Raw genomic sequence first — 14,967 nt, 5'->3', positions numbered from 1 at the left:
GGGGCGTCCTGTGAGGGCACGGGGCCTGGGGGAGGAGATCTGGGTAGGGCTGGCCCTGCCCCGCTCCTTGATTCTGCTATTACAGAGCAGCCAGCGGTCTCTGCTAGGACTCAGGAGGCCGGGTTCCCAGCCCCTCCTCCCTCCGATGGATGACCATCCCCAGATCTCTCCTCTTGGAGAAACCAAAAGTTTCTGGAGGAGTGAGTCAGATACTTAGACAACCAGATAAATCTTTATTCCCTCCTTGGTTTTATGGCCTCTTTCTCTGTGTCCGAGGAGCTCTCATCAGCGGCGTGGCTGTTGCCGAACCAGGACTTTATGGACTCCACGACCTTCCCGGACCGATAGTACAGTGTTCTGAGGGAGGGTGGGATGCAAACAGCGGGAAAGGATCAGGTCCCGGCCTCCCTGTATTTGACCTTGGTCTAGCAATTTTCCAAGCTTCGCCCTCCTAGGGAAGCCCCTCCCTGTTTTCCAGCCGGGTCCCCAGTGGAAGTCCGGCGCTCGCGGTCGCGAAGCTCCCGGACGCCCCTCCGCCCTGGAGGCCCCGCCCCTCGCTCCGAGCTCCGCCTTCTCCGGTGGGCAGCTCACACGGTGGCGATGCCGGCCAGCAGCACCACAAAGCCCCAGATCATCATCCCGACCAGTCGGCCTTTCAGCATATTCTCGGTGGTCGGAGACTGTGTCGACGGAGACTGGAAGGTTGAGGTCGACGGGGTGGGACCCCAGTTCACTTCGTCCGGGGCCACCTCACCATTATTTGGGATGTCTGATGACGGTATCTCCTCCACGATTCTTTTGGGCAACACTGTTAGAGGAGGAGGAAGGAACAGCCCCGGGAAGGCAGGAAGGTCCCGCCACCGCCAGGCCAAGCCCTCGCCGCGCCAACCCGCCCCTGGACCCAGACCTCCCAGGAGATAACCACGCGCCTCCAACTGCGTGTAGCGGGGACACACCCAGAGGGGACTCCTGCCACTGCGGCCAGAGGCCACACCCAGAGCAGGAAGCTCCACCCCCGTGGCCTGAAACCACACCCCGATAGGAAGTTCTGCTCTCATAGGCCTCGCCCCTGGAGCGCACGGTCCCCAAGCGCCGGACGCTGAATCCCAGACTCCTTTCAACTCCCCAGCACTGACCTGAGACGTTAAAATAGATGATCGTGGCTGGGCTAGACTGCACGGTGTCCAGCTGGCAGCGATAGGTGCCGGCATCCTTTGAATCCACCATGGTCTTTGTCAGGGTGGGCTCTTTCCCCTTGGACACCAAGGTCTCAGACTTGTTCGTCCAAACCTAGACCCAAGCTCAAGGGGTCACAGAGGCCTGGGGAATTCAGGGATTGGGGGAGTACAGGGGTAAGAAGATCATGGGGCCTCGGTGGGGGACATGGGAGTCCTGGATGTACTGGCCAGGGCGCGGGGTCCCCAGGGGTCACCGGCAGCCAGACTTGGTAGGTCATGGGTCACGGGGATCGTGGGCACAGGCCTGTGGATACGGGGTTCATACAGGCTTGACGGACGTGGGAGTTCAAGGGGTGCGGGAGTTGGAGGGCCCCACCCTGAAAAAGCTGTAGTCGGTCAGGCCCTCGGAGGCATGATGCCAGTTGAGCTCGCAGTCCAGGATCATGTCTTCCATTGCGTGGACCGTGACTTCGCGCTCTGGAGACAGGGGGTTACATTGGGATGCTCCTTTGTCGTCCTTGGCCCTACCCCAACCCACTTCCACTAGGTGGACCCCGCCTTTTCTCGTCGCTGGCTCTAGTCTCCGCCCCCTTCAGATTCGGTCGCTCCTCTCGCTCCGCCCCTCTTGCGCCAAGCCCTCCTCCTGGGCACCGCTCTCACCCCCGCAATCCTTGGACTTCCGACAAGCGTGAACCTGCTTCTTGCAGTTACTGCACCAGATCAGAGACTGCAACATCATACCTGAAGGGGCAGGTCAGGGCCGGATTCATCCACTAAGAGGCGTGGCTAAAAGGAGAGGGCGGGACCAGGGGCGGGGCGGGAGGGGCGGGGCTAGAGCCCGGCCTTATAGGAGCTGGGTTTAAGTGGGCTCAGGAAAATGCACATAGAATGAGCCGCGCTCCCCGAGAAGACCCTGGTGCAGAAGGGATACTAGAGATCCAGACACGGAGAATAAAGAAACAACGAGACCCAAAATGAGGAGGAAGAAGGGCTAGGTATTCACCGGGCAGGGATGAGGGAGAGAGGACCAGCTCCCACAATCCAGACTCACCACATTTGTTGGGACAGAAAGCTGCCTCGGCAGAAAGAAAAAAAATGGGAATCAGATTTTTAAGTTAAAGCGGATTGGGGGGAGGAGGCAAAGGAAGAGGCTGGGGCTGGAACTCCTGGCTTTGAGAGAGGAAGGACGTGGGTGCCTGGAGGAGGGGATTGCGAGAGCTAAGGGACCAGACTGGGAGAAGCAAGGGGCTGGGGACAGGGACTCTTGGGCTGTGGAAGGATGGCGCTGGGGTCCAGGACTCTCATCTTCCCTCACCCTCTTTTTGGAACTCAGCAACGTATTTGACAAAGATATCCTTTTGCAGGCTCAGCATCCAGAACAGCTCCTTCACCAAGAGCTCACCTGGGAGGAAGGATGAAGCAGAGTGGTCCCCTCCCCCTCCCCTCCAGGTGTGAGGTACAGGAAGTTCGTCTCTGCGGAGCCTGGCATTCTGGGTTTGGGGGCCTTCTCAGGGAAGGACAGTGAAATCCAATGACCGCTTAATATACTGGCTCAGTGACAACTGGGGCCAGGGCACTGTTAGGGTCCATTTCAGAGGTAACGAAGCTGCAAAATCTCTCGCCCAGGGCCACAAAGCTACGAAGTGGCAGAGCCAGAATTTGAACCTAGGCAGTCTGACTCCAGGACCCTAGTCTACCTAACTACCGGACTAGGCATCACCAGCAGCAAATCGCCTTCCCCAGATTTTCTGGAGCTCCTCCCATGTCTCCTTCATGCATGTACCTTTTACGTCACTGTCCGTGATGCGTTTCAGATCCTTCAGCAAACTCCAAGATGCCTTTTCCAGTGTGGACTCATCTGCGGGAGAGATAGAACCCCAGATTCCAGTGTTCCTATCTCATCCGCTCACCTCGTCTTAGAAACAACAATACCTATGGGGCCACTGGGCCGGGAGAGGCCTGGTTAAGGAATTATCCTCTCGTTGCTTTCTGGCAATTGTAGTTTTATGACTTAAAATTGCAGGATAAGGGGTAGGGAAGCAGTATTTGCTAGCCCTAGGGAACCGCGAAATCTGGACCGCGGCCTGCTCCGTCCCGAACCCCGGAGACTCTGCTCCTTGCACCCAGCAATCCTAGCCCCAGATCCCTTCTTTCCCGGGACCCAGTTGTCTGGGCTCCATCCTGCCCTCACCGACGACCCCCAGATAGGCATCCTCGTCAAACGGCAGTTCCTTGAAATCCTGCACGGCCTGCTTTACCCTTTGCATCACGTTTTCGTGATGCCCGGCCTCCAGGTGGCCAGGCAGGTAGTCCTTCTCCAAGGAGTCTAGCGCCTCCACGACCTTTACATCACACAGGACGCAACCGCGGGCAGGAAGCAGGCAGCCGGCCAGCGCCGCCACCAGGAGAGGAAGCCGCGGCCCCATCGCGGCCAAGTGCGCAGAGCCCCGCGCAGACCCCGGGGGAGAGACCTCTCACCCTCAGCCGAGAGGGGGTGCGCGTTAAACGGAGAGATGCCCTTCCCCGAGACTAACGGACCCCCGATATGCAGGGCGCACCCTTCAGGAAACCGAGGAGTCCCGATGCACCCTGAACGGCCGCTACCCGGCCTTGACCCCAGAGTGCTGTACCCTCAAAACACTGGAGTTCGCCCAAGAGCCAGAGTCCAGGTTCCAACGGCTCTGGGAGGAGGGCAGGGCCACGTCCTTCCACTCTAATATTTTCCCACTACTGAAATTAAGGATTTTGTCGGGGGCGAGAGTAAGGTTGGTTGCGTGGTAGAGAGAGCATTTGACTGGGGTCAGCGTCACGGTTCGCCACTGTCTAACAAGGAAGTCCCACAGCCTCCGCCTTCAGGCTTCCCGTGCGGAACCCCGAATTCCCAAAGGATATTCCCTGGGGGCTCCCTCGGCCCCGCCCAGAAGCCCGACTCTGAGTCCGATTGGACGGCAACGGAGGCCCCGCCTATCGCTCCTTGAGGTCACAGAGGCGGCCGCCTGTCAAGATCCGACCTTTCCCAGCATCTCCCGAAGGGAGAATTTCCCTGTCCGCTTTGGCTTCGCAGAGACAAGGGACGGAATTCTCGCCTTCGGCTTCCTCCCCTCCCTGGGCCCCAGCGCCCATCCTTCTGGCTCGATGCCCACGACCTTTGGGAAACCCGGCCGTCGAGCCACGGAGACGCGAGAAGGGGCCGTTCCCAGCCCTAGGACTATGACTCCCAGAAGGCCCCGGGATCTCTCCCTAGCCGATAACCGCCGCCAACCCCATAGCTTTATGGGAAATGTAGTTCAAGACTCATACTCGGTGCTCACTTCCTCCTCTACCCACTCTCCCAGGCTCTGGGGCTGGAGGCCAAGGTTCCACGGGAAAGAGTGGTCTGGGGGCCAATCATGAGAGTCGGGAAAAAGGATCTGGGGCTCAGGGACAGCAAGTCTGGCTACAAGAGGCTGCCAGATCTGAGCAGGGACAATACCCCAAGACATGAGTCATGAGAATCCCTAGAAGTTCTGCACTTTTTTCCTACACACACACACACACACACTCAGAGATGGGTTGGTGATGTGTACGTTAAATTCATCTCTCTCTCTCTCCCACCCGTGGCAGCCAAGTAGGGAAAGTACCCCAGAGATCCCTGGGAAGACTAGCAAAGGGGCTTAGATTCTTACATGACTCTGTGATAAAGGAGTCTATCTTCACCCGCTTCGAAGAGCATCAAGGGGCTCCTGAAATCTGAGTCAGGAATCCCATTGTCCTTGGCCGGTCCCCTGGCCCAGGATGCTCCCGCTTGGGTTGGAGGCCAGTCTGGGGTCTACGTACCTTCGGGTCTTTCTGTTCTTCTCTTGCCCAAAGCCAGATTTAGTGGTTCTGTGACTCCAGGGACAGACAGAAAATGAACAGTCGGCAAGAGGCACAATGCCAGGGGCTTTCTGCAAGCCCAGAAGGCACGTGGATGCCAGCCGACTTCCAGAAAGATCCATGCCATCACCCCCAGCAGCCCAGCTGCAGAGGAGGAAAGATCTTTGATTGGGAGAGGCAACTCGAAGTTGGAGCCAACATGGGAAGCACCCGTTTGGGGTAGTTTTTGAGCTAAAAAAAAAAAGTGGAAAGCCTCACTCCAGAAGCTGCAGCGTTTCAGCAGCCAGCCTTCTCCCCCACTTCCCACGTTTTAGTCTATCTGCTCCCAAAAGAGTCTTTGCTTCCCCGCCCCCCAGGGGCTAAGAGGTTGGAACAAGTTCCACTCTTCTGACAATGTGCCCCAGCTGCATGTGTGATAGTTTGTCTTCCATCAGTCTTTCTGGCAACGGTGAGGTGCTGAGCTTCTGCTCGTACCTTCATTCGATTCCTCACCAAAGTGATCTGGAATTCCAGAAGGAAGGGCATTAGAACTGGCCCTCTCTTGAGCAAACCCGCTTCTAGAACACTCCAGAAACACAGAAGGGGAGATGGTGAGTGCTTGCTCTAGAACGCCCATGAGTTCCTTCAGTCCTGAAGACCCAGAAGAAGAGAAACGTCTCTTCTAGAAAAAACCAGAATGGTTAACTCTAGAGGGATGAATTCCCAGTTCCATCTAGAAAAACTGGATGTGGGGGCTGGGAGCTGCAAGTGGGCATTGTGCCTTGTAGAACTGTCATGAGCCTCTCCGGACATTGCCAATCACTGCTTCTAGAATGTTCAGGCAGTTGCAGGAAGCCCATCTCTCAAAGTCTAGACAACTAGAATCGCTCTGGAAATGGCTGCTCCATTGCCGCGGGGCCACCACAAGCTTCTCCAGAAACTGCGGGACCTCTGGAGACACAGAATGCTGGCCCTAGATTGATCGGGCTATTTCAGAAAGGCTCGGTGGCCACTTCCAAGAGTGGAGACGAGTCTGCGTTAATGCCCACCCACTCCGGCAGGAAGGCGGCCCCGGGCTTAAAGATCTTGAGAAAGCTGGAGTCAGGCAGGGTGAAGTCGGCCAGGTGGACGGTGTCTCCACCAGCCAGGTAGACAGCCCAGGAGCCGGAAGTGCCAAAGGTCACGATGGCGTGGTTGACTTTGTGTGAGCAGCACAAAGTCAGTCCCTCCCCAGGGATTTCTCCTGCCCCTCGCCAGCGAAGGCCACATCCCCCTGGGAGGTGTCACCGTTATCCCAATACCACACCATGCAGGTGACCACAAACATGAGGGCTTCGTGCCTTGCCTGGAACCAGCCCACGGCCTGCTGGGGATGGGCGCAATCGCCCAGCATGCCCTTCCAGCATTGGGGCATAGCCCCCAGGTGGTCCCCACGGCATCCGTGGACACCTGCGGACGTGCACAGGGTCCTCAGAGCGGAGCAGGCGCAGCTGTCTCAGGAAACCTTGGGCTTTGTCCCGAAGGTGGTCATGCAGGGCGAACCCGCTCCGGATCCCTTTCCAGAGATGGTGGAAGTAGGAGCAGGGGAGGCTGGCGAGCTTCGGCAAAGGGGCATTCGAGAAGGTATACGCAGGTGCAGCTCCCGCCCAGGCGTGTGGCTGTCCACCCCGGGCGCCAGTGTGGGCAGGAGATGCAGAACGTGGGGCCGGGGCAGCAGGATAGATGGCAGGATGAAGGCCTAGCGGCCACCGAACTACACCAGGGTCAGCGGAGTGGCATACTGCCCCACCTGGCTACCGAACCGGCCACCTGGGGAGGTAGTCCAGGTTCCTGGCAGAGAGGAAGGGTGCTTGGGGCAGGAAGAGGAGGTGTCAGGGGTCATCGGCGGTGTGCCTGATAGGCAGAAGACAGCCACAGGGGACGTCACCGGGTGTCAGTCTGCAAACAGAGCAGACGGGTCCAGGCCATCGTGGGAAAGATCTTGACAGATACGGAGGAAGAAGGCTGCTGAAGAACACAGACTAGGCGGCAGGTCAGACAGAGACCGTGTAGTGGGCCGAGGCCCCGCCCACATGGCTGCCGGCAGGGAAAGGTGAATCAGCAGAAGCTCAGAGTTAGGGGAAGAATGTCACGATGGAGAAGCCTGAAGGAATGAGGGGACTGAGAGTTTTGACTCCTAGGTCTGAGGGAAAAGGGGATCAGGGCCCAGGACTCCCAGATCTGCAGGAGATGGAGCTAGAGGCTTGGAATTCACACAACGGGCATGGGAGGTGGTGAGAACTGGTGGCTTCCAAGATAGCAGTGGTCCAGGATCCAGCGCCTTGTCCCCCCATCTTGCAATCTGCCTCTCCCCAGATGTAAGGCCCCCTGAAGTTGGCCTGTGTTCCACCAACTCCTTTCCCGGGGACCTGGGTGTGAGGGGCGGTTTACCACGGAGGTGACAGGGAGCCGCAGGCCAAGTAAAACCTGAGAGGCGGGAGTCCCAAGATTGATAAGGGACCTTAATTCCTGTAGGAGTTGGGGGTGGGGTTGGAGGAGACTCCTGGGACTGAAGACCGCCATTCCTAGATTTGGGGTATCCGCAGTTCCCGCTAACCTGAGCTCCTGGTGCACGGCGGGTACACATTACGGCCAGGGCGCGCCGTACCCCAGAGCGACCCACATCCGGCCACTCTGGAACCGCGAACTCCCTGTTTCCAGGACCCGCGGCCCTCCACTCCATGCCACCTCCCAGGGCAGGGGGCGAGGGCTCCGGGAGGAAGGGGAGCTGCACGGTCCGCTGGTTCACAGCCTCCGCCCCTCCCGGCACAGGCAGGTAGGCCCTCCGCCCCTTCCCCGGGGCTGCGCCCAGAACTAGGGTGGTAGCCCTGGCTGACTGCCCTCCCCGCTCCGCCCCACAGAACCGGGGAGCGCAACCCCAGCCCCTCCTGGCCGGCGAGAGGGCTCCGCCCCGGGCAGCCTACCTGGCCTGCGGACATGGGGATCCAGCGCCAGCTGCCATGCTAGACCCCGGCGTTCAGTTCCGACGACCTCGGTGTCTGACCTACGGTCCACCTGCCAAGCCCGGCTACGCCCCACACGCTGGGGTGCAGCCCGGACTCTCGGTCTGGGGGGTGGGGGGAGGCTCCTCCAGCCCTCAGCGTCCACCGTCAGGGGCTGCTGATTCCCCATTCCAGCCCATCCCGCCGCAGATTCGAGTCGCGGCCCCCAGCCTCTCCTTTGGGAAGATTCTAGGTCTGGCGACTTACTGCTGCTTTCTAGACAGCACGTCCCAGAGGCGGCCTCTGCCGAGGACAGGAACCGGGACAACCGGAGCGGACGTGTCCACCACGTCCCTTGCCCGTCGCAATGGCCAGAGTCCGGCTAGGGAACCAAGGCCTCGGCTCTTCTGCAGACCGGAAGCTGTTTCCATTCTCGAAGGCTCCTCCCCACCTCGCCCACCCAGAGAGCAGTCCGACCTTGTCGGTCAATGAATCAGACCCCAGAATTTGACCGGACTCTCCGAGCATTCGGCGGTGATTCCTCCGGGCCCAGACGGAGAAGTCCAGGCCTCCCACACCTTCCTCCATCAGAACCGGGAGCCCATCTCCACACGCTCGGAATCCAGAAAACTGCGTGCCCCTCACTTCTTTTGGGTGTTGGGTCTAACTTCCCCCTCCTGAGCTTGGCTCACTTGGAGTCACCGGTCAGAGATGCCCCCTAACCCCACCCCCACAGCCGCCAGGCTATGCTGGGAGCACACTCTGGGACTGGAGTAGCTTATTTTGTGAAAGAAACCCCAGGATTGCATCAGAGAGGGGGAGGGGCCTGGACATTTGGTATAAAAGTGGGCTGGTGAGATCAAGATCGGGGGGTTTGACTCCTAGCCAGGTGAGAAGCTCTTGGGCCAACACACCTGTGCCCCTTCAGAGGACACTTTAGTCATGTGGTATTTGCTGCTTTCATGGTGATCCAGGAATCTCGGTGTCTGAGCCCCCCAGAAACCTAGAGATTCAGGTGGGGTGCAGAAGTTCCAGCCGTGGGACACAATCCGTATCAGTCGGTGAGGAGGAAGGTGGTTTTACAGGCCCCCGGCCCCTCCTCCCTCAGACCCAGGAGTCTGGGCCCCTGACCCCTCCATCCTTAGACCCAGGGATTCGGGCCCCTGACCCCTCTGTCCTCAGACCCAGGGGTTCAGGCCCCCAGCATCCTCTGTCCTCAGAATCAAGAGTCTGGGCCCCTGGCCCCTCCATCCTCAGACCCAGGGGTCCAGACCCCCAGCCCCTGCTCCCTCAAACCTAGAAGTCGGGGCCCCGCAGCTGGAAGGGCCCTCTGATTGCATCATTCGTTCAGCCTGACATGGCCACAGTGGAATCCTCGCTCCTGCCAAGTAGGTCAAATATCAAGAGTCAGGTGTCAGGAAGGTGATTGGGCGAGTCTGTCTGGATATAAGTTCTGCAGCTTCTGCATCTCTCCCAAGAGACGTGAGTGTTCTGTCAGCCCAGAACCCACTCACGGGAGGACCCAGGCATCCGGGCCACCTGAGCGGAAGTCTGTGGCTCTGCTCTCCCCACTCATCAGGCTCTGGAATAGAATCTAGACCGTTCAGCTCTTCAGACCCCAGACCCCAGACCTCGCCTGAGGACGTGAGCCGTTGATGGGCTGGGGCAAGGCCAGGTTCCAGCACCCAGGACTGTGGGGCCCTGTGCTGGCCGTCCTGCTGGGAGCCTGCCAGGCACACCCCATCCTGGACTCTAGCCCCCTCTTCCAGTTTGGGAGTCAAGTCCGGCAGCGCTACCTCTACACAGATGATGCCCAGGACACGGAGGCCCACCTGGAGATCAGAGCTGATGGAACGGTGGCAGGGGCTGCCCGCCGGAGCCCCGAAAGTGAGTGTGGGGCAGGACCTGGGCCAGAGGGAGGAGGAGCTGGAGGTGGGGACCCCCAGGTCTGAGGGAGGAGGGGCTGGGGGCCTAGAACTCCCGGTCTGAGGGAGGAGGGGCTGGGGGGGGGCCCGGACCCCCGGGTCTGAGGGAGGAGGGGCTGGGAAAAGGCCGTCTGCGCCCCTCACCACTTTCTGCCTTCAGGTCTCTTGGAGCTCAAGGCCCTGAAGCCAGGCGTAATTCAAGTCTTGGGAGTCAAGACGTCCAGATTCCTGTGCCAGAGGCCGGACGGGACGCTGTACGGATCGGTGGGTCTCCAGGACACCCCTTTCTCACACTCCGTCCTTCCTCCTAGCGTCTTCATCACTGGGGACTGCGTCTGACACCCGTGGCCCCAGCCAGGCTGGGCTCCATGCTCTCTGCACGGCCCGCCCTCGCCGCAAACCGTGAAGGTGGGGGCTGCTGTTATCGGGCGTTTGCAAGGAGAGGAAACTGAGGGGCAGGCAGGGACATCATCGGCCTCGAGTCACGGGGACCGTGAATGACAGAGGGGCCTGAGGGATGGAGTCTTGCGTCTCGTGACCGCTGCTGACCTCACGGGCTTCTCCGTGTCTGGCTTGTGCTAGGCACAGGGTCGCTCAGGGAGCCCATGGCCCGTCCAGGGACCACGACCCCGGGGGGTAGCCAGACTCCCCCACTTGGCCCTGGAGAGCCGTGACTGGTCCTTGGGTTGGGATGCTCCTTGTCGCGAAGTGGGGACAGGAAGGCGGGACTGCCCCGGGGGGGAAGGCGGAGCCGGCTTTGGTTGCTTTGTGTCCCAGAGGACAGGGTGGGGGCCTGGACCCCTGGGTGCTGGAGTCAGAAGGCGTGGAGGCGTCTCTGAACCTCACTCTTGTCTCCTCAGCTCCACTTCGACCCTGCAGCCTGCAGCTTCCGGGAGCTGCTGCTCAAGGATGGCTACAACGTCTACCAGTCCGAGGCCCTCGCACGCCCGCTTCGCCTGCCCCCCTACAGCTCCTCGTCCTCGGACCCGGCCCGCCGAGGACCGGCCCGCTTCCTGCCACTGCCGGGCCCGCCCCCAGAACCCCCGCAGCCTCCAGGCCGCCTGGCCCCTGAACCTCCGGATGTGGGCTCCTCGGACCCCCTGAGCATGGTGTGGCCTTCCCGGGGCCGAAGCCCCAGCTACACTTCCTGAAGCCACAGGCTGTCGATTATAGGGTCGCCTCTCTATTTATTGGGTTATTTATCTTATTTATTTTTTTTTGTTTTTCTTACCTAGAATAATAAAGAGTCTGAGGGGAGGATGAGAGTGAGCACTCTGTGTGTCTGAGGGAGGAGGTGGGATCTGCCTCCCTGCCTCCCAGTGACCCCGAGGCACCCCCGTCTCCATTGCCGTAAGGCTGTAGAAAGGTCTCAGCTTCCGCCAGTCCTGTTTTCTGCTCTGATAAGTGTCCCCAGGGACTCTGAACTATCCCTGCCCTTTGACAGGACAAGACTTATCCCCACCCACTCCACCCCGAACCTCGAACCTCGTGTGTTGTGGAACTCTCTCTCAATTATCTCGATAATGGGGCGTTCTTTTTAATCATGCTGCAGGCCCACAGGCTCCTGGGAGATGTAGTGTTCCGGGTTCATTTAGCTCTAGGAATGGGAAGACATCTCGGTCCTCGGGGCTGGGCAAGGACTCTTGGATCGGGGTGGGGGTAGTTATTGGTGCTAGGATGGCACTCCTGGGTTCTGAGGGGTCAGAGGGCTGGACATCTGGACACGTGGGTCCCAGGAGGACAGGAAAGTGGAAACTTGGACACCCTGGGCTGGGAGCCCAGATTTCTGTGCTGGAGATTGGAAGCCTCTGGTCTCGGGAAGAGAATGCGAAGATCTGGACACTTCCATCCAGGTGCTCGTGGACTTTAGAGTGTAACAATGGTCAAGCGCATTCTTTCACAGGAGGGGAGCTTTGTCCAACCACGAAAAGGAAAGGGTAATAAAGTCACACGACAGAAGCGCTGATCATCGATGCGACGTACAATGTAGCAGATTAACGGTCTAAACCTGAAGGTTACGCAATGCTGTGTGTCAATGCTGTATGTCAAACGTGTTTCAACAATGATTTTTTCAAGTAGGCAGTTTTGTCCTTCCCAAAGAGATGCTATTGAGTAATTCTGAGATCTCTGAGGACTCTGAGTGTTCCAGCACCTTCTAACTGCCCATAGCACCCATAGCAGCCTACTCTCACCTAGAGCCTGCGATCTCTCTCTCTCTCTCTCTCTCTCTCTCACACACACACGCACGCACGCACGCACGCACGCGCACACACGATTTGACCGCAGCTGTTCTGAGTCTCTCACCAAGTCCTGGGCTGTGAGGACGGCCTCTCCCCCTGGGGCTTGGAGAACTCCACCCTTCACAGTACTTTCTCCTACTTCCTTTTCTTCCTGTACTGGTACCTGTTTGGCCCCGCCCAGCGTATTTTGGGGATCGTGGTGCTTCATCGTCAGCCAGTTTTGTGGAAGATGTTCTTTGTAAACTCTTGCTATCTATCCTTCTTCTGCACGAGATTATACTAGGGGTTGGGGTTGGGGAAAGTTAAGAGACTCTGTTGCCCGACCCGAATCTAATCGTGAGGAAGCATCACATAAATTCCAACCATGGGACCTGCTACAAAATAACTGGCCTTGACTCTTCAGAAGTTTCAAGGTCAAAAAGGACGAAGACAGAGGAACCATTCAGATGAACGGAGACCAGAGAGACAACATAACAAAATGTAGTTTGTTGAGCAAATCTATTTCCTATCCTGGACATTCATAAGACACTTGGTAACATTTGAATGTGTCCTGTACATTGGATAGTAGTAATTCATCTCTGTTAAATTTCCTGATTGTGATCATCATACCATGATTACTGAAAAAAACAAAAAAAGTCCTTATTCTTAGTAAATACACACTGAAGTATTTAGGGACAAAGGGACATGGTATCGATAGATAACGTTGTCTCACATGTGTCTGGAAATGTAAATATATAATAATATGCAGATAGAGCACGCGGGAGGTGGGAATAGTGATAATTGGGGAAACTGAGTAAAACACGTATACAGAGTTCTTTGGGCAAGGCTTGAAACTTTTCTATAAGTTCTAAATTATGTTAGATAAAAGTTACTCCTGCCCACCCCCCAAAAAAAAAATTCATGCTGTAGATTCTTCTAAATGCATGGATGAGCTTAGAAGAAGAAAAAGAAATGCCCAGGTCCCCAAAAAGAGAAGAAAGAAGGGGAAAGGGAAAGACAAGGTCAGGGCAGGGGAGGGGAGGGGAGGGAGGAAGAAAACATAAGAAAAAAGGGAAACTCAGAGTGGAAAGTGTAACTGGTATTTCCGTGTGTCCCCAGGTGAAGCTCAAAGGGCCACCACCTCAGTGGAAGTCTGCTGTTTAAAATCCCACGAATATGATTCCACCTTATAAAGGAAGGAAATTCTGACACACGCTACGTGAATCTCAAACACATTTTGCTAAGTGAGAGAAGGCAGACACTCAAGGACAGAGACCGTACGGTTCCACTGATAAGTACCTAGAATAGACAAATCCATAGGAACAGGAAGTGGAGTAGTGGGTGCTGGGGGTCGGGGAAGAGGGGGGATGAGAAGGTGCTTAATGGGTATGGAGTTTCAATTTGGGACGATGATACAGTTCTGGAGATGGATGATGGTGCTGGGTGAACAACAGCATGAATGTATCAAATGCCACCGAAATGTACACTCAAAAGTGGTTAAATGTAAACTTTCTGTTGTGTGTATCTCACCGCAATTAAAGAAAAAAAAGAAACTTTACCACAGTGCACTGAGAAAACGTCAGGGAGATCTCCCTGTTTCTGTTCGGGCTCTGGTTGGAAGCAGAATGATCCTCTAATGACAATTGTGTAACCACCGGCCCCGTCTCATGTGAAACAGGAATGAAATCGAACTGGGTGGCCAAGGCACGCCCAAGATGAGAACTCGATGGACTGGCTGTTGGACTAGTGATATCCCAGGGCTTCTGTCCAAAGCAAAGTTCTCTGTCTCTGGAGAGACACGCCATTCAACTCAGATATCACAGGGAAAATCTTGAATGAGCTCATAATCCAAAGTTGCAAAATTTACAAGGGAACGAGGCACATGGCACATGCCCCCAGATATAAGACTGGACAAGACTGGACGTCCCTATCCCACCCCGCCCCACAATAACTTTTGCATAGAACTGTCAGAGAAAAATGATCATCCGAGATCTTTTTTGAAAAATTAGGATCAAATGCACACCTCGTAACGTGCACCATCTTAACTATTTTAAGTATACTGTTCCGTAGTCTTGAGTATATTCACGTATTGTGCAACCAACCCCTGGAACGTTTTCATCTCGCAAAGCTGAACCTCTTTACCCATTAAACAGGAACTCCCCATTCCCCTCTCTTCCCGACCCCTGGCCACCACATTCTACTCCCTGTTTCTACGAATCGTGTGTGTAGTGCTTTAGATACCTCACACATAACATCCTGTCGGTTCTGTTTCTCTGGAAAACCCTGGCTAGTAACACACCATGCTGTTTTCCACGGTAGACACATCATCTCCTCCGACAGTGCCCAAGGCTTCCGATTTCTCTATATCCTCTCAGACACAATTTCCTGGGCGTTTGGGTGGGCTTTTTCGCTTTGTTTTTTGTATAGCAGTCATCCCGGTGGGTGTGAGGTGCTATCTCGTGGTGGATTTGATTCGCATTTCCCCAATGATTAGTGACATTGAGCATCTTTCCAAACATACGTCACGTATGTGTATATCCACTATGGAGAAATGTCTACTCAGGTCCTTTCTCCATTTTTTAATCAGTGCATTTGTTTTTTATTGTTGTTAAACTGTAAAAGTTCTTTATACATTCTGGCTATTAACCTTTTATCAGATTTACGGTTTGCAAATGTTTTCTCCCGCCCCATAGGTTGACTCTGTCGATTGTGTCCTTCGATGTACAGAAGTTTTAAATTTTGATGTGGTCTAAATTATCTATTTTTACTTTTATTGCTTGAGCTTTTGCCATCACATCCAAGAAAGCATTGCCAAATCCAATGTCATAAA

At 56.3% G+C, this 14,967-nt stretch overlaps 3 protein-coding genes across 6 annotated transcripts; 1 reads left to right on the top strand and 2 right to left on the bottom strand.

The window, feature by feature from the left end:
• Positions 1-126: 126 nt before the first annotated feature.
• IZUMO1 (izumo sperm-oocyte fusion 1) lies at positions 127-8,749 on the bottom strand. Of its 4 annotated transcripts, XM_039868545.1 has the most exons (10): positions 7,976-8,748; positions 4,995-5,264; positions 2,962-3,036; positions 2,494-2,580; positions 2,230-2,250; positions 1,839-1,919; positions 1,555-1,655; positions 1,137-1,290; positions 592-808; positions 127-357 (listed from the first exon to the last, which is right to left on the bottom strand). In XM_039868545.1, the coding sequence occupies exons 1-10, from the start codon at positions 8,181-8,183 to the stop codon at positions 234-236; spliced, it is 1,338 nt and encodes a 445-aa protein (XP_039724479.1). In that variant the 5' UTR covers positions 8,184-8,748; the 3' UTR covers positions 127-233. The 4 variants fall into 4 exon arrangements, with proteins under 4 accessions (XP_039724479.1, XP_039724483.1, XP_039724482.1 ...); XM_039868549.1 differs by lacking the exon at positions 4,995-5,264 and having other exon boundaries at positions 7,976-8,749; XM_039868548.1 differs by lacking the exons at positions 4,995-5,264; positions 7,976-8,748 and adding an exon at positions 3,370-4,742.
• FUT1 (fucosyltransferase 1 (H blood group)) lies at positions 5,838-6,945 on the bottom strand (the record flags this gene model as incomplete). Its single annotated transcript, XM_039868489.1, is given in 5 exon segments — positions 5,838-6,211; positions 6,213-6,249; positions 6,251-6,472; positions 6,474-6,642; positions 6,645-6,945. Coding segments are annotated over 5 exon segments (936 nt in total), but the record flags the coding sequence as incomplete, so codon positions are not given.
• Positions 8,750-9,451: 702 nt separating the features above from the next.
• On the top strand, positions 9,452-11,104 carry FGF21 (fibroblast growth factor 21). The gene is made up of 3 exons (XM_039868550.1): positions 9,452-9,880; positions 10,079-10,182; positions 10,779-11,104. The coding sequence occupies exons 1-3, from the start codon at positions 9,649-9,651 to the stop codon at positions 11,067-11,069; spliced, it is 627 nt and encodes a 208-aa protein (XP_039724484.1). The 5' UTR covers positions 9,452-9,648; the 3' UTR covers positions 11,070-11,104.
• Positions 11,105-14,967: the final 3,863 nt, after the last annotated feature.

The sequence above is a fragment of the Pteropus medius genome, unplaced genomic scaffold (assembly GCF_902729225.1).
Source record: "Pteropus medius unplaced genomic scaffold, Ma_sr-lr_union100, whole genome shotgun sequence".
NCBI lineage: Eukaryota > Metazoa > Chordata > Mammalia > Chiroptera > Pteropodidae > Pteropus > Pteropus medius.
Note: the sequence above shows the minus strand (reverse complement) of the source record. Positions and strands in the feature narration are given on the sequence as shown.